The sequence below is a fragment of the Anoplolepis gracilipes genome, chromosome 4 (genome assembly GCF_047496725.1).
Source record: "Anoplolepis gracilipes chromosome 4, ASM4749672v1, whole genome shotgun sequence".
In the NCBI taxonomy this organism is placed as follows: Eukaryota; Metazoa; Arthropoda; class Insecta; order Hymenoptera; family Formicidae; genus Anoplolepis; species Anoplolepis gracilipes.
In genome coordinates this window covers 8,090,908-8,115,246 of record NC_132973.1, presented here as the reverse complement: position 1 = coordinate 8,115,246, position 24,339 = coordinate 8,090,908, and the positions used below count along the sequence as shown (strand labels likewise).

Below are 24,339 nucleotides of genomic sequence, written 5' to 3'. Positions count from 1 at the left end.
ATTGGCTAGTATAGTACCTTAGTACGCGTATCAAGTGCTCGGTGTGAACTAAGCTATATGTGCTATGTAATCGGGAGAGGATATTTAATACAGGTTCAATTTAATTCAATATTTTTTTAATATTAACAGATTTTTAATAATAAAAACAGAACAATATTTACTTTATTGCATATTATATAATAAGTTGCAATAAAATTAAACAAATATTAATATGCGTACTCTCTTATATAAAATAAGTTGATATATGTAACATGCATTTAAATATATCTTACATTTGTGTGAAAAAGGCGAGTGTTAAATTTTAAAATATTGTTAGTATTATTATATTAAATTATTCGTACATTGTTATAATAGTACAAACAATGATGCAGCATTAGCTGAAAGAACCTATTGATTTGTTTTAAAAATCTTAGATTATTTTATTAAACAAATTATTTAATATTACGAATATCAAATAATTTGATTTAATAAAATCTTAGATTTTGTCATTAAAATTTTTAATCACTTTAAAAGTCGATATCAATTTATTATTTGTATATTTGTTATTTGTTATGTATAGTCTACTATTAAAATCTAAGATTTGATTATATTTTCTTTAAATGGCAAAATTTTATTTTAGAAAATTTTATTTTTTGAAATAAAATTATTTAAAAAAATAAAAAAAACAATGAGAATAATCGTAGTAAAAAATGTAAAAAAATAAGAATTTAAATTATTTAAATTTTTTAAAAGAAACTTAAAACTAATTAATTGAATGTAAAGTTAAAATGTTCATTCAATTAATTATTTATATTAATTTGTGTTGATTAAAGTTAATCATACGATCATACAGTTTGACGTTGAGGTTGGCGAACAAAGTCCGTATTGCTGTTGTAATCAAATTCTGGAGTTGCATCCTGATAAATAAACAATTTAATTAAAAACAATTTATCTCTAATCAAATTACATATATATATATATATATGCATAATGCATTTTAAATCATCAACAATGTTTTCTTGGAACTTTTTCTTTATGATGATATATGTATAATCGCAAATATTTTTACTTATACTTAATAATCATTTTACTCACGTAATATAATATCATTCTCATCGCTTCCTGTTCTCTGCGTCTTGCGAGCATATTGTTGTATGCATGTCTAGCATCCCAAATACTACCTATTTCAATATCGTTTTCAGTAACAATATATCGATGACGGCGCATCGACTGATAGCATTTTCGTATGACATGACAGGGCGAATTGATTCTAAAAACAAAAAGTTTCAATACTTAATTATATGTAAACAATTTTTGCATACATAATCTAGTATTTAAACTGTGTAGATAATCTAGCATAATACTAATAAAAAATGTCACAATAAGATATATAACGATAAAAAGATTGTTTACAATGTAGCACAGCTACTAAAATGATTCTATGATTCATTATAAAAGAAATATAAAAAATATAATTTTTGGGACATATAGTAAAGATGGTTAAGAACATTCGCCTTCATTTGAGATAAATATGGTGAGAAATTTCTACTGTAAAGAATAAATATATATAAAGTTTAGTGTTTTCTCAACAAAGTCTCTCTCTAACAAAGTACCTCCGTAAATTTATCTACAATTGCTTAATGTTACTATCGAAATCGCTAAAAGACGGGCAAGATTTGTTTTGATTCAGAGTAGAATCATTTCTTAATCGTTTCCTTATCTTGCTCCAATTCCAAAGTGAGATGTCCGGTTGTGTAAATCGTTTGAGAAATAAATTGATTTATTCATCGATGATTGAGACGAGTAGAATGTACAAGTATTTATATTATCTGTAATTATTGATAATATTTTCCAAATTTACTTGAATATTGAACTAGATTAAATGAACAGTATTAGCTAAACAATTAGGACTACAAAGTTATTGATAAATTGAAATACAATATTAGCAAATTTTGGAAAATTCAATACCCAATACATGTTATTGATGAGAAAGATATGCGACATTTACAGTGCTTAAGAAGATATTATATCAGAAGATAACATATATATCATTATCATAATTGAAGCAGCAAAAAGCAGAAAGAAAATGAGCAAAAAAATTATAAATAAATTCTTATCATGAAATAAGCGCTTGCAAAATTAATGGTACAAGAAAAATAGAGAGATCAGATGCAAAGAAGTTTGAATAATATTTATTAAAATCGAATTTATATATACGTCCTTTTAATAAAATTATTAGGGGGAGGGGAGAAGTGCTTTGTCCCCTCGGCGCCTATGTACATAATTATATATGTGTATGATTAAAAAATGTATAAATATATATATATATATATATATATATATATATATATATATATTATACAGCCATGTTCAAAATTATAAGATACTTTTAATTTTTTTTCTTCTTTTGAATATGTAAATACTTAAAAATAAAAAAAAATTTCAAATATTGAAAATATATATGTTATAATTAATTGAAATTTTAAGTTTTAAAATGTTTTTTTAATTTTTTGTCTGAGATCGTTTTTCGTTGAATATCGACATTATTTCTAGAAAAAACAAATTTAATTTTCAAAATCAAGTAACTCATAAAAAAAAAAGAAAATTTAAAAAAGTGTTTTGTAGGTAAAATGTTATTAAGTTTATAAAACTTGATTTAAATTTTTCGAAAGAAGTCTTTTTATTATTTTTTCTCGAACTATAAAGTATCAAAAAGTATGTAATTTTGAGAAATAAAACAATGCGTTGTTTTTTAAAGTAGATGAGAACAAGGAAAATAAAATTTTAAACTACCGATAACGCATTAAAGCAATCAATAATTTAAAAAAATTCTTTTAATTTCTTCGTTTTATGCTTTAAACAACACATTGTTTTGTTTCCTAAAATTACGTATTTTTGACTTTGCAGTTTCCAATAACATTTTGCCTACAAAACGCTTTTTTATTTTCCAACGATTTTTTTTGCCGAATTATATGATTGTGAAACTATACTTTTTAAAAATAATGTCGATACTCAATGAAAAATCATCGCACAGACAAAAAATTAAAACAACATTTTAAAGCTTGAAATTTCAATTTTAACGTGCTAATAATTTTGGACATGGCTGCATATACAAGACTGTATATACAAAAACTCCATTTACCTGATATAATTATACTCGATAGCCAGAATTATCAGGATAAATGCAATATTTATTAATAGTACTATAACTATCGGTACACATACTTTTATTTTTCTATACTTAATTTGCATGCATATATATTTTTTCAATGAAACATATAAAAAAGAATTTTCATGTTTTAATATATTTGAATTATTATCATATTTTATATTTGTACTATTATCATATTTTATATTTGTACTATTTAATGTCATAGTCTGTATAGTATTTAATTCTGTAATATTTTTCGTATTGTGTTCTGTACTTAATTCCACATTGTATTTACATACTACTGTACTATTTTTTGTATCTATATCCTTCGTTGATTTCATATTTGCAATGGCTAAAAAAAAAAAAATAATAAGATTTAAAAAGAGATAATTATACTAATAATTCAATATATATATATATCCATCATTTTGTAATAATAACAATTTATTATTAGATTTATTATTAAATGCGCGCTTATTATTGATATAAATTAAGATTAATAAAAACAAATTAAGTTTGTAAGTAAAAAATTGTTATTAATAGACTAATTTTTCAGATATAAAACTTTGTTATTATAGTAAATTTATTTTATTAATTAGCAAATTAAATTTTAAATAATGTGAAATATTATCTTACCGAGTATTAAAATCATGAAGCTGATAATCCACATTTTTTGCATTGTAATATCCATTATGGTTATGCAATATGGTTTCTTTAAGAAAAATTAATTGGCTGACAAGCACTTTTTCTAATTATATTGTTATCAGGATTAATTCCATATTAATATCGTCTAAAATTAAACACGTACTCGTTTTAAATGTTGAAATTGTGGAATGCATAACAGTTTTATAGTTCACACAAATTTTCGCGAAAAATAAACACGCAAATATTGAATATAAAAATATTCGAATATACAAGTCGATACGATTGAATGTAAATATAACAATGCTCATATTCGCTCTTTTAAATTGTATTAACCCTCAAACTGAACACGTTTTGTATTAACCCTCAAACTGAACACGTTTTGTTAAATATCATATAAACTGCAAAATAATAATATTCATATAAAATAATGATAGATATTAGTGTCGATTAAGTCTCGACAGGATCAAAGGACACGTTGCAACTTGGTCGAGTAGGCTACTTTTTATCACATGAAAAACTAGCACTAAAAATGAAGCACTAAAATAAACACATGACAATTAATATGTAATAAGATCTTACTATCTCTCGAGACAAGGTTGTATGTATTATCAATCAAAGAGAATCCACTTGAGTTCTTCAACATACACAACGAGCAAAAACTTAAAGAGTGCTTATGTACAAAAACGTCCTTGGTCTTAAATAGACTCTAATAAATTTGCATAGATATAGATTTTATTAGGGCGAAATTATCTGTCTTTGAACACGTATTGTTGAATGTTGCCTTTATCTCGTCACGAATCTTGAAATTGTGCAAATATTCACTCTGTTTTAATTGCATTCCGAATTATTTGAAACTAGGGATAACTTGCGTTTGTCACATAGCATTCCTATCTGCCAACGGATTCGTTCTCGAAATTTTTCTAAATTTTAATACCTGAGTTAAGAAAATGCCTGGCCCTCTATGTTGTCTATTGTCATTCTACACAAAACAAAATGTTCCCGTCGAGTCGGATTGTCACATCACGCTCGTACATGATTATCAGCATTTTTGGAATTTTATATGGAAGAATATTGAATGACAGTTTATTTTATATTCTTACTATTTTTAGGAATACATGATTAATTATGAGATGATTGCATAAGTAGATATCAAAACGGATAAGATCTAATGCTCTCTTTTTTTTCTTTATTTCTCTCTCTCTCTCTCTCTCTCTCTCTCTCTTCAAATTATTTTTCTATTTCATTCAATCTATAACATTAAAATTGTTTTAATAAACTTCGAATTTTGATATATCGCTTTATGAAAACTGTTATATAAAATAAAAAACATGAGTAAGAAAAGCAGAAAAAAAAGTGATGTGTATCACCAATCTATGTATATTTACAAAGTCCATCGAGTAAAGGCAAATCTTATTCGCTTAGTCATTTTATTCATATAATCACGCAATTACGTATGACAAGTGTATTGAGCGTAGTATACGAAACTCTCATAAATACCGAGTAGTCGTTACATATACTATATATACTGGACTACTTTATTATACTGTACTTTATACTATACATACATATACTGGACTACTTTATTATGCTGTTTACTATAGCAGACGTGCAGCTGGAGGAGAAAGTTTGCAATGTCATTTTCTCTTTTTTTTCTCTCACAATCAGTACAACTGCCTCATAAAGAAAGAAATACCCGCAGATATGTCCTTGATATGCTGATTAAATGCTCTTTTGACGACACTGACACTTGTACGGAACTTTTAATATGCGCTTAAAAAAAGTAAAATTATCTCTTTGAATGCTCTCTAGATTTTCTCTATTTACTATTTTCTGAAAATTCAGTAAAAAAAGATATTAATAATAAAGTTAAGTTAAGAAAATTAAGAATATGAACAATATTGTCAAGGGCTGTAGAGAGCGAGACGTGAATCGAAACTGAAAACATATAATATAATAACGAGTCAAAAATATATAAAAATCTATAATCCAGTGTATTTAAAACAATAATTTTACAAAGATCAATGATTTAAAGGTTAAAGCTGATAAATTTAGTTTATTTATTGACGATATTATTCTTATTTAAGTGAGAGCTATTTATAATTCTTATTAAGAATATGAATTGTTAAGAATAACGGTTGTCGAGAATACGGAAATTTGACTGTCAAGTTTCAGGAAACGCGACACGAGTTGTTAGTGCGTGTCGTCAGTATGCAGCGAGATATTGCACGAGTCATTTCGCACGTGATTCTCTGACAATTAAAATTGAATTTGCGGGTTGCGGGCAAAATGGATTATCTTCTAGTAACTACGATTTTGGCTATCGGTTGCTGTTCAGTTGTCTACGCTTTAATAAGATATTATTCTAAAAAAACTAAATTACCAGAGAAATTATCGGAGATTTGGTGGACGCCCGGTACCGAACACTCTATCGATGACGATATCAGACCATTTGAGATCGTTTTCTCCGAAGAGGTAATTCATTGACAATCAATACGATTTGACATAATAAAGGCTTATTTAGTAGAAAAGTTCGAATTAATTATAAGTGGTTATTTAAGCGAAAAAAAAAAATTATTTCTAGCTCGTGAAAAATTTGAAGTATCGATTAAAGCATATTAGATTTTTGACACCACCGTTAAAAGATGTTGCCTGGAATTATGGCACTAACACGGATGCTTTACGTAAACTTTTAGATTACTGGGCAGATGATTACAATTTTCAGGAACGTCAGAAATTCATGAATCAATATCCACATTTTAAAACTAATATCCAAGGTAAAGAATATAATTGTTAATAAATAAAAAGAATAAAAGTAAAGCATTCTTTTTCTCGAAAAGAAGAAGAATAATGTATTTTTTTAATAGCTTATTTAATCTATTATAATGAAATTATTATTTTTGTCTTATATATCAAAATATTAAGATATATTAATATATATTTAGAAAACTCAAAATGATGTTTATCTATGAAAATTTATGCGGAAAGTAATATAATATATTAATATATACTCTAAATTAACTAATTATTCTATTGAATATAATGTCGCATAGATAAAATATATTTTCAGCAATTTAATTCTTCTTAAATATTAAAAGCTTACTATTACTCACTACTATTAGATCATACTATTTTAAAAAGTATTAAATTTAACTAAAGTTTTTTAATTAAGTATTTTTCATTTCGGAAATTTTTCACTTATGGAAATTATCTATAATAAAAAATTCGAACAATATTAAATTCTAAAAATATTAAAAAATCAAAAATCAAAAAGTTATAAGCAGTTAAAAATAAACGTTGTGCAATCATAAACACGAAATAAATTTGAATTCGTAAAACAAAGTTCACAAATTGAAGTATAATTATGCGTGCATATCAATTACACACATAATTTTGCTATTGCGTAATCGACTTTGCTTTTCAATTCGTTATACGTAAAAACCACGTGAGATTTAGATCTTTAATGTACACACTGATAAACAGTCTGGTGATAAAGATAATGAATATTATGAATATTCTACAAATACATCGCCTTATATCCACCTATTTTGTCACGTTATCATGTTATTTCTTAACAATTTATATTAAATTAGTTATAAATTGCTATATATGTTACTTGTATTTAATTTAGGATTGGACATACACTTTATTAGCGTAAAACCAAATAACGCAGAAAAAAAACAGGTCTTACCACTGTTACTTTTACACGGATGGCCCGGTTCGATAATAGAATTTTACAAGCTCATCCCTTTATTGACGACGCCGAGGCCAGAGCATGATTTCGTATTTGAAGTGATAGCGCCTTCTTTGCCTGGATTCGGTTTTTCCAGTGCAGCTACGATACCTGGCCTCTCGTTTATTCAAATGAGCATGGTCTTGAAAAATCTTATGTTGAGACTTGGTTACGATAAGTTTTACGTACAAGGCGGTGATTGGGGCGCGGTGATTGTCAACGCTATGTCGACTCTGTTTCCACAACAGTAAGATATTATTTTTATTACTATCTAAACTCTAAACATATCACTAATAAAAAAAAAAAAAAAAAAAAGATTCTCAGCATTCATATGTAAAAATTGCGAACGTGCTAATATTGTGCAAATTGTAGCGTGCTAGGTATGCATTCCAACATGTGCTTGGTAACGAGAATAAAATCTTTAATCAAGCAAGCACTGTACAATCGTCTTTTTTCTTTCTTGCCTTCGATAAAAAAATCTAAAAAATCACGAATGTTTGAAGGCAAAAGCTTCTTATTAGAGACTGGATACTTTCATATCCAAGCTACAAAGCCGGATACAGTCGGTACGTATTGCAATGTAATTATATGCATAAAAAAAGAATTAATTTTTAATATATCTTTCATTGAAAATAAATATTGATAAAAAAAGGAATACTGATAAAAATTAAAGATTCAAGATATTTTTGAGCGAGTGATATCAATATCGTTAATATTGCGTGTTTCAGGAGTAGGGCTAAATGATTCACCTGCTGGTTTGGCAGCGTATATTCTCGAGAAATTTTCGACTGGTACGAATAGTTCTTATAAATTCAGAGAAGATGGTGGATTGTTGGAAAAATATACGTACGACGAGTTGATTGATAATTTAATGATTTATTGGACATCTAATAGCATTACTACAGCCATGAGAATATATGCCGAAATGTTTACTAAGGAAAATTATGTATTGGGAAATCTCATGAATAAGTACGTATATAAAATGATCATCGCGAGTTACGACACGATTTTATTATACTATTCTAGCACGCTGATCCTCGTAATAAAAGTTGTAAATATTAAAATTGATATATTTTTACAGAACATTGGTAAAAGTACCCACCGCTTGCGCGCAATTTCCCTATGAAATCGCGGAGGAACCTCGAAGTAAACTCGAAACACGATACGTGAATCTCTTACGCGTTACTAAAATGCCTCGAGGTGGACATTTTGCAGCATTTGAGGAGCCTGAATTACTTGCAAATGATATATGGGCTTCTATTGATGAGATGGAAGTATGGCACAAAAAACATGACAAAGATTTGTGATTTATCTAATGCATGCACATGTGCGCATGAGAATAAGAAAAAAAGTTCAAATATTTGAATCTTTAAAAAAGTTTTCAAAAAAAAATTAATAAAAAATAGATAGGAGATAACATAATAAAAGAAAAAAAGAAACAAAGAGAGCGTAGAAAAAGTACCAGAGAAAAGTTTGAATTAAAAGAAATTGTATAATTTACGAGGTTTATATATATAATAAAAAAATTATATATACATATATATATATATATATATATATACATATATATACATATACATGTATATATATATATACATGGAATTGCAAAATATAAATTACATATATTATTCTTTAGTTTTTAAGTCCCTTTTTGTATTTTAAAATAGCATCATATCTTTTAGGTAATATTCTATATTTATGTGTATATATATATATATATATATATATATATATATATATATATATATATATACACACATATATATATATATATATATATATATATATAATAATATATTAATATATATAAATATATATATATATTACATATTAATGTTAATATAATATTTTTATGTGCAAAATATAGCGACTTTCAGCAGAAGTTTGCAAAAAATGATGCAGTTTTTGTATGATTGCAAATAATAAATGCTGCATTTCGATAATCAAAATGTCAAAAAACCGAATAAATATATATATATATATATATATATATATATATATATATATATAAATTGTATTTTTTAATGCATTTTATGTGGTTTGTTTGATTTTATGAGATATGATTCTGTTTATAATTTCCTTTTGATATATTCTAAATATCGATAAATTATCTAATAAATATTGTTTTTCTAAAATATCATAAATTATAGTTTTAAAATAAACTATTGAGAAACTGAAGGAAAAGATAGACTAAAAATACTTACTTGATAACGATAAGCACGAGATATGGAAAATCTTGTCAAAGCGAGAAGGCGGGAACCGGCGAACTGCTACAAACATAAACTACAAAAATATTAGTATGTCTGCGTACACTACTTTTTTGCAACAGAGTATACACACGCGTTTCATTGGTTCGAATCCAACGAATCAGCTCTCGGATATTACAAGATGACGACTATCGCGAAATCCACTAAAATGATTATTTTCTTCGTTTCACTGAATATTACACGCAATTAATATTTCCCGTATGAAAAATTATTTTTTCAATGAGAAAAAAAGCGCGTTTTTTTCACTCGATGCTTTTACATACTTATTTCGATTCGAAAAATGACAGGACGTAGAATTGAAGAGAGTTATATTTTTCCCTTGTATTTTTTACGCGACGCCTCTTTCGTCAGTTCCTACACTGACAAGATAATATCTCGTCAGTGATTCCTACATATATATCTTCCATATTCATATGAGATACCTATAGAGCTAAAGCTAACTTTGGAGATAACTATGGAGAAAATATTGGCAGCTCTGTCTAGCTATCACCAGAGAGCTAGGCTTCTCTCTTCTCTCTGCTATTGCCAGATTACCAGCGTAGCTATCGCCCATTACTACTGTCATAATACAAACATGGCGACAATGATGCCTATTTAAAGAGCAAGCGACGCGTTTTTACTCCTCTTTTACTACGACAAAACTGTTATCGGAGATAACGAACCTACATCATGGGCAATGCTGACACAAAGTTAAATTTCCGAAAGGCCGTGGTGCAATTAACGTCGAAAACTCAGGTAAACTTAAAAATAGTGGCTTGTTTATCTGCCTGATCGGGAAACATATGATCGGTTGATAGATCGATAAGAGAAGCAAATTTTTCTCAACAAAATTGTTGAACAAAGAAAGAATTTATCATGAATTCAATTTTTAAAAAAATCTGCATCTTTAATCATTACGTGTGTTAAGTTTGATTTAATTGACGATTAAATACTATAAACGAAAATATATTATTATCTTCTGTTACAAGAGAAATGAAAGAATTTGTGAAGTCGTTGAGAGTCGAATACGACTATTTCTCAAGATATCTTGTTATATTTTCTTGTATTATAAATGTTAAGGAGAAGATTTAAGAATGATACTGTTAGTATGCAAAATTTATAAAAATATTATTCTTTCATGAAACTTGTATTGTAACACTGTAATAACACAACAGTGAGTGTAATAATAATAGAAAACTATAAAAATTGTAACAAGTAATAATAAAAAATAATTTTTTCTTCTATATGTAAATATTAAAATTATTATATATATTATTTTAGATAATTTGTATTTAAAATTATATAACATATATTAGTATATAATTTATATTAATATAGAATGTATATTGATAGGTGATCGAAGCAGCAGATGATACTTTCTGGGATCAGTTCTGGTCTGAGAATGTAACTAATGTTCAAGATATCTTCACTCTGATCCCAGCTCCAGAGATTCGTATATTAAGAGAAGAGGCGCCTTCTAATTTAGCCACGTTATGTTACAAAGCAGTTGAGAAATTAGTTAAGGCAGTAGACAGTAGCTGTAGGACTCAACGGGAGCATCAAACTGTCTTGAACTGTTGTCGCTTGTTGACACGTTTATTGCCTTATATATTTGAGGATCCTGATTGGAAAGGATTTTTCTGGTCCAGTTTACCTGGCAAAGATGATGAGGAGAGTTTGCCATTGGCACATTCTCTGTTGAACGCAATCTCTGTAAGAAATATTTAAAGATAATTATGTATTCCATAAAGTACATATAAGAAATACATATTAAAAATTTTATAATGAAAAATTATAAATGATGAATTATTATATATATATTTATTAATAACAATTGATTTGATTTTGTAATGCAATATGAAAATCTATTATTCTCAATAATGTATGCTTTTGTTTTAGGATTTGTTGTTCTGTCCTGATTTTACAGTAGCTGCAAATAGGAAATCGGGTCCGGTGAGTCTGGTTAATTATTGAAATTTCAATAGTAAGAAGAAAGAGCGGACATTGTTACGCGTCACTATCTTTGCAGGACAAAGTCGACGAATTGCAATCTATAGATAGTTGCGAATATATCTGGGAAGCGGGAGTGGGCTTCGCGTACTCGCCACCGAGGTATCCCATTCTAGACTCAAATCGGACGGAATTGCTGAAAGTTTTGTTAACATGCTTTAGCGAAACCATGTATAATCCGCCGATGGATCCGTCGATTACGCCGAATAGATGGATTCAACATTTGACTAGCAGCGAAAACAGGTCTCTTTTGATTAATTATTACACTCTAATCATATAATGTATTTATATAATATATTATACATATTTTTATTATCTTGTATTATCTATTTTTACATACAAAATATCATAGTTGACATTATTATATATTTTTGTTAATAATTAATAATTATTTACTAATTGTACATGATTGTTCGCAGACACGCATTGCCAATGTTTACTTCACTGTTAAATACGGTATGTGCGTACGATCCCGTTGGTTATGGAGTGCCGTATAATCATTTGCTGTTCACCGATTCTTTGGAACCGCTGGTCGACGTCGCGTTGCAAATCCTGATTGTAACGTTGGATCATGATACCACAGGCGGGGCACCGTTGGAAGAGGGGGCAGTCGGAGATAATTTGTTCATCAACTATCTGAGTCGGATTCATCGTGATGAAGGTGAATCTATTTTATGACATTTTTTTATATTTTGGCTATTCTAAATTTTCTCTTATTTGTAAATTTTTTGCTTGATTTAGAATCAGTTTTTACATAGCAAAATTTTTCTATAGCATTTTTAATATCAATTTTTTTAAATATTTTTTTTATTAGACGTCAAATTAAAATTCTGTCAAGTAATACATACTTGAAATTAAATAAAATAAGATTTTGATTCTTATATCCTCTGAAGAATTATATGTTAAAATTTCAATATACTTTTATAAAAAATCATCAACTTTTAAATGGAAAATGAATTTGTACAAAGATTTAAGTATATCATATGTATAGAAAAAAATATTAAATTGTATTTTTTTCTCTCGCAGATTTCCAATTTGTCTTAAAGGGTATTACCAGATTATTGAATAATCCACTGATGCAAACATATCTGCCAAACTCGACCAAGAAAGTGCATTTTCATCAAGAACTGCTGGTTTTCTTTTGGAAGATGTGCGACTACAACAAGAAGTTCTTATATTATGTATTAAAGAGCTCGGACGTCCTTGAAGTCCTTGTGCCGATTCTTTATCATTTAAATGATTCGCGTGCCGACCAATGTAAAATTTTATTTTCTGTTTTTTCACTCAATCATTACATTGGTGATTCAATTCAATATCAAAGTGTTTTTAAAAAAAATTTTATATGAAATATGTTATAGGAAATAATATTCTTTTTCTAGAAATAATATAATACAGACATCTTTTTTTGACAAAACAGCACAGAAGTGTAATATTAATTCATTTTTTTAAAGCATATATTTAATTATAAATAAAACAAATAATATTTTCTTCAGGAAAAATATTTTTAAAGTATTTGAGGATTGAATTGAAACAGTGATATGTTGATGTGAATTATATTAATTTTTTAAATCAAGTTAACTAATTGTCTACTTCTCAGTTTTCCTAATTTTTCAGCACGAGTTGGTTTGATGCACATCGGTGTATTTATCTTGCTTCTTTTGAGTGGAGAACGCAATTTTGGAGTGAGGTTAAATAAACCATACACAGCTACAGTGCCTATGGACATTCCAGTTTTTACAGGTGTTATTCGTATATCCAATAATTTCAAGAAATCAGATTTTTTAACAAAAATCATAATAGTGTTTGAATCGTGTTTTCGATTGTAGAAAAAATTTTTTCTAATTTTTTGTTACAAAAATAGTTTTTTTATGAAATTGTTAGCCTTAGTTATAGTTTTTTTATGAATAGTTCTATAAATGTATTTTATAAATGCATTTAAATTATTAGTGTATCAAAGAATGTAACTCATTCTTTTTTTTTTCAGGAACGCATGCCGACCTCTTAGTTACTGTATTCCATAAAATTATCACGACTGGTCATCAGAGACTGCAACCTTTATTCGATTGTCTACTGACAATTCTAGTCAATGTTTCACCGTATCTCAAAACCTTATCCATGGTGGCCAGTACAAAACTGCTGCATCTCTTGGAAGCATTTAGTACACCATGGTTCCTTTTCTCAGCAGTCACCAATCACCACTTGGTGTTCTTTCTGCTCGAGATCTTTAACAATATTATCCAGGTAATGTGTACAAAATTCTCTTCTAAACATATACTATTCTTTTTTTTTTCAATGATATATGAAGTTTCAAACTAAGTGTTTACATTTTTGATTTTAATCAATGTAAAGCATAAAATATATAATTATTATATATTATATAATATTATATAATTGTCGTTCGTAAAATTTAAAATAAACTTTTCTTTCAAACTTGCAATTCACTTTCCCTTTCAACATGTTAGCCTATAATTTTAAGATTTGCAAAAACAAAAATATTTTTTTGGAGATTATATTTTGTTATTCTTATGTAGTTTTACTAAATTGAAATATAATATCAAAAAAAGGAAAGAATTTATATATAGTTATATGGCATGTTAGACCTATTTTTTATATTACTTTGTCGGATTTTCAGTATCAATTCGACGGGAACAGTAATTTGGTCTACACTATAATACGAAAGCGGCAAGTATTTCACGCGCTTGCAAATTTACCCAGTGATTGCACCACAATCGCAAAGTCCCTCAGTAAGAGGCAGCGTCGTCACGTGCCTGCAAGCACGTCCAACGAGAACGTCAGCGAAACTGCAATGGAAGGATCACATCCCGCGCAACCTGCCGAACCTGGTACTTTAAAGGCATCTCTATTGGAAACTCCTGGTGAGTTTTTTCTATTTGCTCTCACAAGTTGAAATATTTCTTCAGACTGTTTACAATCATATATATAAAACTTATATTTCTAATCTAATTTATGTAAGTTCATACACATTGATCACAGGTATCGAGAAAATGACAGAAAAAGAATCGGCACATCCGTTGAGCCCATCAGCCAGCATCGATATTGGTAAATCTATCGGTAATCGATCAGAGAGCAAGACGGATCTCGCGGAGGAATCGATGAACGCGACTAAGAATTCTGTGGTTCCGGTAAGACATGGAGAAAAAGAGAAACATCGTTTCTTTTCTAATTTTTAAAATCTATTGACACATAATAGCCAATATAATATTGATAATAATAATAGAAATTTGTTTTATGCGTAGAAGGGTGGGATCCGTGTGGCAGAACAAGCAAATGTTAATGTGGATAATACCAATCAATGGGTGCCGTCTAGCGAATGGGTATGGCAATGGAAGAGCAAGCTTCCGCTACAGACCATCATGCGACTGCTTCAAGTCCTTGTACCACAAGTCGAAAAGATTTGCATCGACAAGTAAGTATCCTGATTCGATTTTTTTATTTCAGAAAAAAAGAAACAGATTAATGCATTAAAAAACCAAAATTCTCATGAAAGAATATCTGTTCACTTTTAATCTACAGTTAATTATTATTATTAATAATTATTTTTAATTTATTCTTTATTTCTTTTCATTTTCCTTAGTTTCCACTTTTACTCTGATACAATCTATTTAATTTTGTAACAGAATACAGTCAAATTTGTATCATCTTATTTATCAGTTTCTTACACAATATATTATTTTCTTGTATTGCGAATAATAATATTAATAACTAAACATCCATAAATTAAATAGACATAATCGATAATTGTTTTGAGTTTGAGTGTCTCTTATTAGTTAGAGAATTTTTATACGAGAAACATGGCTTGTCATTTTCATTTATGTTCTCTTTTATCAATTTTATTTATTAGGGGACTGACAGATGAGAGTGAGATCTTAAAGTTCTTGCAACACGGCACCCTAGTCGGCCTATTACCGGTGCCGCATCCTATCCTCATCAGGCGGTATCAGGCTAACGCTGGTACTACCGCATGGTTCCGTACGTACATGTGGGGCGTTATATACCTAAGAAATGTTGAACCTCCTATATGGTATGACACGGATGTCAAGCTGTTCGAGATTCAAAGGGTTTAAGTAGCGAGAGACGCGTAATCATTCGCGCTCAAAATACTATTTTATTGGCAGTGTGCAAAGAGGTGAGTCTCGTCGAACTCATTGTGTACGATACAGAGCCATTCCTATAAACATTAAATTTTCAAGAATAAAATGTGACTCATTTTTGTATAAGAACTCGAAGAGATATATACTTAATTTTCTCATGCCTTTAAAATAAACAAGTTAAAAGTAAAGAGAGATAATTAGAAATCTGGAATAAATTCCTTCGAGATCTTAAAATATATCTATGAGATTTAGAATTTCAATTAATTGAAATTCAACTCATTTATCCTCTCTTTCGAGATTATTTAAATGATTTCATTTAAATAATCTGCAAAAAATGGTAACAATTTTCTCACATTTTTAATAAGCAAGAAAGAATCAAATGTCAACTTTTGGTGTTTATGTAAAGACATAAAACGAGATAAAGAGCACTTTTTATCTCGTTTCTGATTATTTTTTACACGGCGAGAGTCCCTAAAGTATTTTTATCCTGATATAATATACGTGAACCACGTATAAGATTGTAAGCGTCGTTTTACAATCGACATCATATATTATTATTATTATATCCCGAAGACTGTAATCTCTCTCATTTGTATCATAGTAATATATGTATCATTAGTTATATTGTGGAAAAGACGTATATCGTCGGTCTTAAAGAAAAATACATTAATTGAATTAAACTAGCAGAGATAACAACAAAAGTGCACGTGCATTGACTATAAATAAAAATTTATATTTTTGCTTTTATTTGGCATTTATATATATTATATATATTTACACATATATATTTATTATAAATTATTTATATTTTACATTTCTACATGCTTTATATCATCATTAATATTCTAAATAATGAGAAATATTTAAGTATATTTTTATATGATTATTTAAAGAAAAGGACTGATGCGATTGTTTCGTTAAGACCAGCGATATCGTAGAACGATCATTATCGGAGCTAATTAATTTATCTTTTGTGACATGTACATGAAGCTACGCTTTACGAGGAAAAACTTTTATTCGCGTTTTTGCACCACATTATCGCATATTTCGCTATGTACAACTGTAAAACTAAACTGATAAGATAAAAATGAACACGCTTATTTATAATTGAATGAGTACTTGAACTTCACGCTTTCGCGAAAGATATACTGTATCTGTAATAAGTTGAGAGAACACTTTCGGGTCCGCTCTTATTATACTCATTGCAACACCACGTGGCCTTTCTTCTTTCCGCCTCGCGAGCGCGAGTTCATTTTTGGAAGAGTGTAAGTAATAAGAGAAGGCCCGATAAAAGGTTTTTTCAACTTTTTTGAAACTTTGCGTGCGGCAAATCGACTGCGATTTTTTTAAACTGTAACGTAAAGAACTGATCTTACAATTAATCTATTTGCTCTTTCTAACTGCACTCTTTAAGTTTTCTGAGTCGAGATAAAATGAATATTCAGACATTTAGGAGGATAAATTCTCTAGAAAATGGCTATGAATATAGTTCTAAGAAAAAAAGGAAAGATAGCAAGATAAATAAAAATAAAATTCATATTATACAATTTTAATTCTTTCTTTCATCTTTTGCAAGTTGATCGATAATTTATCGTTAGAAGTAGAAAAAAATTCAAATAAATTGTAATAAATTCAAATTTGTTTTAAACTTTTAGAATTTTTAGAATTTGCTTTCTTATTTTTAGACGAAAACGGAAAAGTGTTCTCAAGTGCAGTTAGAAAGGACTATGACTTTTTGTACATCGTAGTACAATTATGACTTGTAGTATTGAAAAACGTTCACAAACACGAGATCTCACATCAGTATGTATATTATATGTACTTGCCCTTAAATATATACAGAGTTATGACATAAAGAATCATATACATGCATACATACACACTTTCTTTCTCACATTCATGAAAAAAGAAATATATAAAATTGTATTACATTTCATGCTCGTAGCTTTCTAACATCTCTGTCGTAAATTATTGCGAGACGCCGCATGTTTACGTATGTCATAAAGCCACGCGATTTAAATCATACGTATATGTGATATTCGGTAACGTTTGTGTACGTTTGAAGAACAGACAGTTGCACCTGCTTGAAAACTGAAACTGTACATCAAACGTGACTATTATTAGCTGCTTTATCGTAAGTAAACGGCAACCGAGTCGTGCGTTTTGCAAACTCGATACCTCGACTCGAATCGCAATGTTTAAATTTGTGCGCTTCTTTTCTTTCATATCGTGAGTGTCTACATGTATGTGTTTGTATGTGAGTAACAAGAATAACCCTCCATGCATATATAAGTATCATAAAAATAATGAGATAATCGAACGTAAGGAAATTCAGTGAATTCTTGGAATAATTATTATTTAATATAATTAATTATATTTAAGGAAGTCCTAAAACCGGAAGAACCAACGGATAAAATCGAATGAATCGATCGAGTTTACGACCTGTGTCGCGCTAAGCTAAGTCAAATATATCACACAGTATATCTCGTAGTATAAAAGATTAGAATACAGTTTACCCGCACCATAAACGTAAATTCGGAGCGCGGATTCCCTCCTTTTTCCTGCTCCCCCGTATAATGCCCACTAGAAAATATAGCGCGAATCTTTTTCCAAATCTCTCGACTTCCCGTTGTGTTGTCGATGTGTTATCATCATTGCGTTCCTATCACAGATGTGAAAGTTAATCCTAATCCTAAAGAATTGATTTGTGCTACCTTGAATGTAGCGGAGATAAGAGAATGTCGCGAAGGAAGAAAGGTTTTAGACGAGTCCGTCCTTGAATTTCACGCTGGTCCGGCGATTTCATCGCATACTTTATCGTAACTGGGTGGCGGCGCCTCGTCCGAGAATGTAGGTGGCAGCGGCGGTATCAGAATGGCAATGTGATAAGGAGGTGGCGGTGGATTCTGCCTTACCGCTGTCGTCGTCGACATCGTCGTCGTCATTCTGCCGACGACGGTCTCGCCGATATTAGACGCGTTCGTCAGGGCAGCCAGGTGGTCCTCCTGCATGCGAGCATTGTGCTCTGGCCGACTGCCGTGGTGATAATGGCTTTGATCATGTCGCCGACAGAAGATTGAGTACAGACATGCCGATAACAGTAGTATCAGCAGCCCGCAAAACATAAGTATCTCCAAACCTGGCCCCTATTAATATGGAGATAAGAAAGAAATAATTAGTAAAAGGAAAGAGAATCGTAATTTCATAACAAATTTGAGATAGTACATTTTTTTAATATAAAGCTTGTTTCTCCACTTCTGGCTTAATAACAGATTTTTTAAAATATATACGTCACCATTTGCTGCAATTTCTTAATTTTTATTTCTTACAAACTTTTTTTTTATAAACTCTTGATTATCCCTTTCACAAATTCTTTAACTAATTTGTAGTGAATTTGTACGTCAATTTTGTTTATTAAATATTTTTATAGATTTTCTCGAATTTATAAAATCCTTACAAAGTAAGTAGCTTACCCTATAGCCAAAGTAGAACTTGGCAGCCGCCACGAAACCCGTCGCTAGGACGAACGTGATCCAGACGGCGCAACGTAATCGGTAGCCAGCCAGTTCGGCGTCACTGAATTCGAAGAAGCCCAGTAGATTTCTATTGGTGCCGTTCGCACCAGTTGTGTTAGATAAAATCAGTTGATTGTTGCTGGCGTCGGTGACGTTGCTGCGAACAACGCATTAAACCAGAGACGATTTAATATAGCCAGCCACATTTTTTAAATTAAACTCGCAAAATCGAGGGCGAATCTCTTATAAGTGATCTTTCCGCTGATAGATATGTATAAGTGAGTCACCCTGTGTATAAGAAGAGCATGTTCCTCTCAGAATGTCTCCTCTCTCACTCTTTTTCTCTTTTTCTTAGTGTAGACCGTTTTCATTAATTACTTGGGGATGTTGTTCAGCTGAGCGAGTTGGGCAGCGCTGAGCGACGACGACGAACGGTTCTCGTTGTTGTGGATTCGCGCGGATGTCGTCGTCGTCGTTGTTGACCGGGCGACGATGCTTCGACAGGAATTATTGATATTACTAGGCCCGGCTGACGATGTGTTTCCGGCTGCGAAGTTACCTGCGAGACCCTGAAATCGACGCACCGGAGTCACCATCTGCCTGAGTTCGCCGCCGCGTCGACATTGGCCTGTAAAGTTTAACAATAAATGCAGTGATAAATAGAAAAATTAATCATTAATTTAAGAGATAAAAATAAAAATAATATATATATTTTTTTTAGTTTTTCTTCTAATTCTTTAATTTATTTAAACTTATTTTTGTTTGGTTTGCTTTATAGAATTATCTTGAAACATGATTCATAAATTATATTTAGTTCGATATAATAGTAATGAAAACCTCTTACAATGGGTAATGTAATTAAAGTAAGATTTGTAATATAAGAATTTATATAAATTCTTGCTATATACACATATATTGCTTTTATATTTTAACTATACACTTACTGCGTGTTTTCGGCACAGGTGTGGCGGGGTATCGGCGGCCGGTGAAGCCGTAGTACCTGCCCGCCGGTTTGTTGATCCAGAAGTGCATCAGGATATCGCTATGCAGCGAACTTAGAAATTCATCGGTGCCTGATAACAATGTATTTGATCATATAAAAACAATATACAGCTACTTCATAGCTTTTAGAGAAGTGGCAGAAGAAGAGAGACAATTTGATAGATTATTTAATTAATTAGTGGGCATTATTCAAAATTTTTGACACAGAAGAATTTTAGATTCACATTTGGTGGCATCAGTTTATGTATTTAACAAAACTTGGTATAGCAAAATTTATTAGATTCTTTTAGAATTAATTGCATTTTTTACATATGCATTTAATTTATGAATTCTGTATTAATCTTCCTCAAAAGATCCTTTGTCAAATATGACAAAAATCTTTAGCAAATATTCTACTAAACATAAATAGTTTCTACTTGCATAATATTGTGAGATTTAATGCAATTTCTCCACCAAAACATCTCTTTTCTATCTACATTATTCGTACAACCTACAAACTATGATTTAGAAGAATTTTAGAATCAACTCTTCATATAGTTTCTTACCCGGCGATGCTTTGGCACTGACACGTGATTTATGCAGGATCCTTTTCGAGCATCTTCTTCAATGCACTTTCCTACTCTTTGAAGTCGACCCCAGGCTTTGTTGCATATAGATCGTAGATAGATGTGTCGTATTGGCCTTCCATATATATTGTTCATTGTCTTTCATGAGCGTTATTGTTGTTGATGATACTCATTAGGTCTTTTATCTTAAGATTGTCACGCTCAATGCTCTCTGAAAACAAAACTTTCAGTTAAATAAAGTTAAAGGATGTTTTGTTCCAAATTTGGAAACAAAATCTTCAAATATCACATAACAAAAAATAAAAAATATAGTTAATAATTCAAAAAATATGCATTATATATGTTTATTTAATATACAAAAAAAATATTGCAAAACATACTGTTATATCTATCAGTTATCATTATAAGTGTTAGTTTTATTTCAAATTTTTATTTGACAAAATTTATTATTATGTGTGTATATTCTTGAAAGAATATCTCAAGAAAAAAATATAATAAAAAGATGTAGAAAATAAAAACAAAAATTTCTTTGCAGTTGTGCGTTCTTTATTTAAAATATGATTGCATATTTAAATACTATCAAGGAAAATAAATACAGACATTTTTCATCTTTTCTGCAAGAGAATAAAAGAAAAATATAATTGCAAGAGAAAAGTATAGAAAGTGCAAAGAGAAAGTAAAAAGAAAATAGATAGACCTGATGGGTCCATTCTAAATCAAATTTTCCGCATTTAAAATAAAAATACATTCAGAGATTCCTGGTTGTAGAAAGAGAGAAAAGAAAGGACAGAAAATTCCTATTAAAATAAAGTATATATATATATATATATAAAAACAGACGCGAAGGAAGGACATGCTCTTTCTCGAAGAGCTGAAAGGAAAAAGCGTCTACATAGTATACTCACTTACGTCTCATTCCTCATTCAACATTTTTTTCTCCAATATGTCACAGGAGAGATCAAACATGTTTGTAAATCGAACTTTTCGATCTTATTTGTTCGACATGAGAAACGTGAAGGATACGAATAGGGGTTCGTGCTTTCTGCGTATATGTGTTTTCCTACGTTCTCACGCTTTTTCTTTCGCCCTGTTTCTGTCGAAACAACACATCTTCGTGTCCTTCTTCTCTCTCTTCATGTCTTCTTGAGACCACGATAACACTCTTTTTTGTATAGCTTTGAAATTAAAGGAGCACGGGAGATCAACGAGATCCACGGTGATGACGCGCGTCAATAACAGAAACAGACATCTATTTCTCGCGCGAGGCGAGAGTTGACAAGAGCCGCTCAGCCGGCGACGGCGCGACAGATGTCGATTTTGAAGGTTGTATCACGGGAATAAAAATGACAACAACATGGCGTAACCAATCAGATTGGTCCTCTTTCGATACGTCTGTTCATATCGTTCACACTTTTTCCACCCTTTTTCGGGTTCCTTTTCGAATATGTATAGATTCACCTCGTTTCTCAAACGGAAACATTTCTATAAATTGCAATAAAAAAACGAAAAAATCATAAATCTAACACCTTACATTGTCACTGAATGATTGAATTATCTGCTTCGAAGATATGTACTCTTAGCTTGTGTTTTTATTATGAAGTTAGGTTAAGTCTTGCCGCGTACTTTTGGCATGTTACGATGTAATTTTGTTGATCTGTAATGTTTGAGAATTTACATAAAATTATCTTGCAAAGGAACAACTTTAACGAAATGTTATTTACACTCGAGAAATGTATGATTCGCGCGGGTTCCCGATATATACGACGATGTTTTTCGAAAAGCGTCGATAGTTTGACAATTGACTCGCAAGAATTTATAACTCAACAGAATGATAATTTTTCATCGGTACGTCGAAAAGATCAGAAATCTCTGAAAATTGCCATCCTGGGTGCACCGAATGCTGGAAAAAGCACGCTCGTTAATCAACTTATTAAGAGATCAGTAAGTAAATATCAGATTATTTTTATCTTTTTTGTCTTTGCATAAAGAAAATTTAAAGATTATTTTGCCAAAATTGATTATAAAATGTATACTATTTCTATTTTTTACTTTATATTTATTTATCTATTTTATTTTGTATATTATATCTATTATAAATTTATTTTCTCTTTGTATCATATATATATATATATATATATCGATATATCATTTTCTTTGTATTTCTTTGAATAGGTATGTCCTGTATCTTCCAAAGTTCATACCACACAGACCAAAGCAGATGCAATTTATTGTGAAGATAATACTCAGTTGGTATTTATGGATACACCTGGTCTGGTTTCCACAAAAGAATGTAAACGATACAATTTAGCTGGTACCTTTAGACATGATCCAAAAGTTTCTTTGTCAATAGCGGATATTATAGGAATTGTGCAAGATGTACATAATACATATACTAGAGATAAAATCAATGAGAATATATTGGAACTATTGAATGACAAAGTGAATATAATAAATAAAATTCCTCTGATTTTAATCTTTAATAAAGTGGATAAAATAAAAAAGAAAGAAGTGCTATTGCATCTTGTGAACATTCTGATCAAGAATAACAAATCTTTGAAGTTCTCTGATGTATTTATGATATCTGCTTTGACTGGAGATGGCATTGATGATTTGAGGGTAAATATCCTTGCAAGTTTTTGAATAATTAAATGCATATAACATAATGTAAACAATTATTTTAAATGGATGTAACATAACAAATAATTATTTTTTGCTAATCAATTATGTAAGATTTCCATAAGATATAAACTATACTGTGCTGTGCAGACTTATTTGTTGGATTCAGCTAAGCCGCGAGAATGGCAATATGAAGGACATATATACAGCAGTCACAAATGCCAGGATATAATACAACAGACGGTGCGGGCTAAGTTGATGGACATTTTACCAAATGAAATTCCATACATCTTGAAAGTGAAATTAGAACATTTTGATCCAGGATCTGATGATAATATTATAACAGTGGTATCTGTCACATGTCCCAGAAAAAATATTGCTAGACTTTTAATTCGTAATCATAAGACTGAATTAATAGGCAATAGAATAAAACAAGTAGCTATTATGGCAGAGCAGGAATTGCGGCATGCCTTTCGAACGCCAGTGAGATTGAAGCTAGTTGTGAATTTTCCAACATGATTGTTTGCATTTGTAAAATAAAATTATTATTTGTAAAATAAAATTTAATTTCCACTGACTTCTTTTTTTTCTATCTAAAAAGAGTTTTTCTCCATTTTCTTTTTATAAAAAACTCAATAGCTAATGAATATGAGTCAATTTGAAATTTAATTTATTAGAAAAATAATATTCTTTTTTATAGGTATATAACAATCTTATAAATAAATTTATTTGTTTATGATTACGTATAAAATTTATTTCATTGAAAA

General features: G+C 29.7%; 6 protein-coding genes across 14 annotated transcripts in view; 3 read left to right on the top strand and 3 right to left on the bottom strand.

The window, feature by feature from the left end:
- The window catches only part of LOC140665318 (DNA-dependent protein kinase catalytic subunit), a 66,578-nt gene that overhangs the window by 16,774 nt on the left and 25,465 nt on the right, over positions 1 to 24,339 (bottom strand). The gene's annotated exons all lie outside the window — the stretch shown is intronic.
- On the bottom strand, positions 801 to 10,238 carry LOC140664650 (uncharacterized). Of its 8 annotated transcripts, none has more exons than XM_072889957.1 (6): positions 9,846 to 10,238; positions 9,710 to 9,775; positions 3,767 to 3,920; positions 3,122 to 3,482; positions 1,075 to 1,249; positions 801 to 896 (listed from the first exon to the last, which is right to left on the bottom strand). In XM_072889957.1, the coding sequence occupies exons 3-6, from the start codon at positions 3,819 to 3,821 to the stop codon at positions 825 to 827; spliced, it is 663 nt and encodes a 220-aa protein (XP_072746058.1). In that variant the 5' UTR covers positions 3,822 to 3,920; positions 9,710 to 9,775; positions 9,846 to 10,238; the 3' UTR covers positions 801 to 824. The 8 variants fall into 8 exon arrangements, 5 of the variants coding, with proteins under 5 accessions (XP_072746058.1, XP_072746060.1, XP_072746061.1 ...); XM_072889959.1 differs by having other exon boundaries at positions 9,710 to 9,772; XM_072889960.1 differs by having other exon boundaries at positions 10,036 to 10,107.
- On the top strand, positions 5,993 to 8,986 carry LOC140665082 (juvenile hormone epoxide hydrolase 2-like). Its single transcript, XM_072890799.1, has 6 exons — positions 5,993 to 6,247; positions 6,357 to 6,549; positions 7,404 to 7,752; positions 7,878 to 8,071; positions 8,234 to 8,474; positions 8,587 to 8,986. The coding sequence occupies exons 1-6, from the start codon at positions 6,062 to 6,064 to the stop codon at positions 8,810 to 8,812; spliced, it is 1,389 nt and encodes a 462-aa protein (XP_072746900.1). The 5' UTR covers positions 5,993 to 6,061; the 3' UTR covers positions 8,813 to 8,986.
- LOC140664647 (protein HID1) lies at positions 10,255 to 17,732 on the top strand. The gene is made up of 12 exons (XM_072889952.1): positions 10,255 to 10,507; positions 11,105 to 11,464; positions 11,651 to 11,704; positions 11,781 to 12,004; positions 12,181 to 12,422; positions 12,788 to 13,018; positions 13,376 to 13,501; positions 13,746 to 14,002; positions 14,394 to 14,637; positions 14,756 to 14,904; positions 15,019 to 15,188; positions 15,624 to 17,732. The coding sequence occupies exons 1-12, from the start codon at positions 10,442 to 10,444 to the stop codon at positions 15,844 to 15,846; spliced, it is 2,346 nt and encodes a 781-aa protein (XP_072746053.1). The 5' UTR covers positions 10,255 to 10,441; the 3' UTR covers positions 15,847 to 17,732.
- LOC140664649 (uncharacterized) lies at positions 15,868 to 22,254 on the bottom strand. 2 transcript variants are annotated; one of them, XM_072889954.1, is made up of 6 exons: positions 21,862 to 22,254; positions 20,936 to 21,167; positions 20,333 to 20,461; positions 19,767 to 20,016; positions 19,347 to 19,545; positions 15,868 to 19,019 (listed from the first exon to the last, which is right to left on the bottom strand). In XM_072889954.1, exons 3-6 carry the CDS (start codon positions 20,418 to 20,420, stop codon positions 18,657 to 18,659), a joined length of 900 nt encoding a protein of 299 aa, XP_072746055.1. In that variant the 5' UTR covers positions 20,421 to 20,461; positions 20,936 to 21,167; positions 21,862 to 22,254; the 3' UTR covers positions 15,868 to 18,656. The 2 variants fall into 2 exon arrangements, with proteins under 2 accessions (XP_072746055.1, XP_072746056.1); XM_072889955.1 differs by having other exon boundaries at positions 21,866 to 22,254.
- Positions 22,367 to 24,149, top strand: LOC140664648 (GTPase Era, mitochondrial). The gene is made up of 3 exons (XM_072889953.1): positions 22,367 to 22,897; positions 23,129 to 23,572; positions 23,723 to 24,149. The coding sequence occupies exons 1-3, from the start codon at positions 22,616 to 22,618 to the stop codon at positions 24,089 to 24,091; spliced, it is 1,095 nt and encodes a 364-aa protein (XP_072746054.1). The 5' UTR covers positions 22,367 to 22,615; the 3' UTR covers positions 24,092 to 24,149.

Coding starts and splice junctions, on each gene's coding strand:
- LOC140664650 (XM_072889956.1), bottom strand. CDS start 3,821: ATGGATATTACAATGCAAAAAATGTGGATTATCAGCTTCATGATTTTA. Junction 3,483..3,766: donor CTTCATGATTTTAATACTCG/GTAAGATAATAT, acceptor TTTTTTTTTTAG/CCATTGCAAATATGAAATCA. Junction 897..1,074: donor TGAGAATGATATTATATTAC/GTGAGTAAAATG, acceptor TTTATTTATCAG/GATGCAACTCCAGAATTTGA.
- LOC140665082 (XM_072890799.1), top strand. CDS start 6,062: ATGGATTATCTTCTAGTAACTACGATTTTGGCTATCGGTTGCTGTTCA. Junction 6,550..7,403: donor TTTTAAAACTAATATCCAAG/GTAAAGAATATA, acceptor TATTTAATTTAG/GATTGGACATACACTTTATT. Junction 8,475..8,586: donor TTGGGAAATCTCATGAATAA/GTACGTATATAA, acceptor ATATTTTTACAG/AACATTGGTAAAAGTACCCA.
- LOC140664647 (XM_072889952.1), top strand. CDS start 10,442: ATGGGCAATGCTGACACAAAGTTAAATTTCCGAAAGGCCGTGGTGCAA. Junction 14,003..14,393: donor TCTTTAACAATATTATCCAG/GTAATGTGTACA, acceptor TCGGATTTTCAG/TATCAATTCGACGGGAACAG. Junction 14,905..15,018: donor CTAAGAATTCTGTGGTTCCG/GTAAGACATGGA, acceptor TTTTATGCGTAG/AAGGGTGGGATCCGTGTGGC.
- LOC140664649 (XM_072889954.1), bottom strand. CDS start 20,420: ATGCACTTCTGGATCAACAAACCGGCGGGCAGGTACTACGGCTTCACC. Junction 20,017..20,332: donor ACCTGTGCCGAAAACACGCA/GTAAGTGTATAG, acceptor TAAACTTTACAG/GCCAATGTCGACGCGGCGGC. Junction 19,546..19,766: donor CAGCTGAACAACATCCCCAA/GTAATTAATGAA, acceptor CGTTGTTCGCAG/CAACGTCACCGACGCCAGCA.
- LOC140664648 (XM_072889953.1), top strand. CDS start 22,616: ATGTTTGAGAATTTACATAAAATTATCTTGCAAAGGAACAACTTTAAC. Junction 22,898..23,128: donor ATCAACTTATTAAGAGATCA/GTAAGTAAATAT, acceptor TTCTTTGAATAG/GTATGTCCTGTATCTTCCAA. Junction 23,573..23,722: donor ATGGCATTGATGATTTGAGG/GTAAATATCCTT, acceptor TGTGCTGTGCAG/ACTTATTTGTTGGATTCAGC.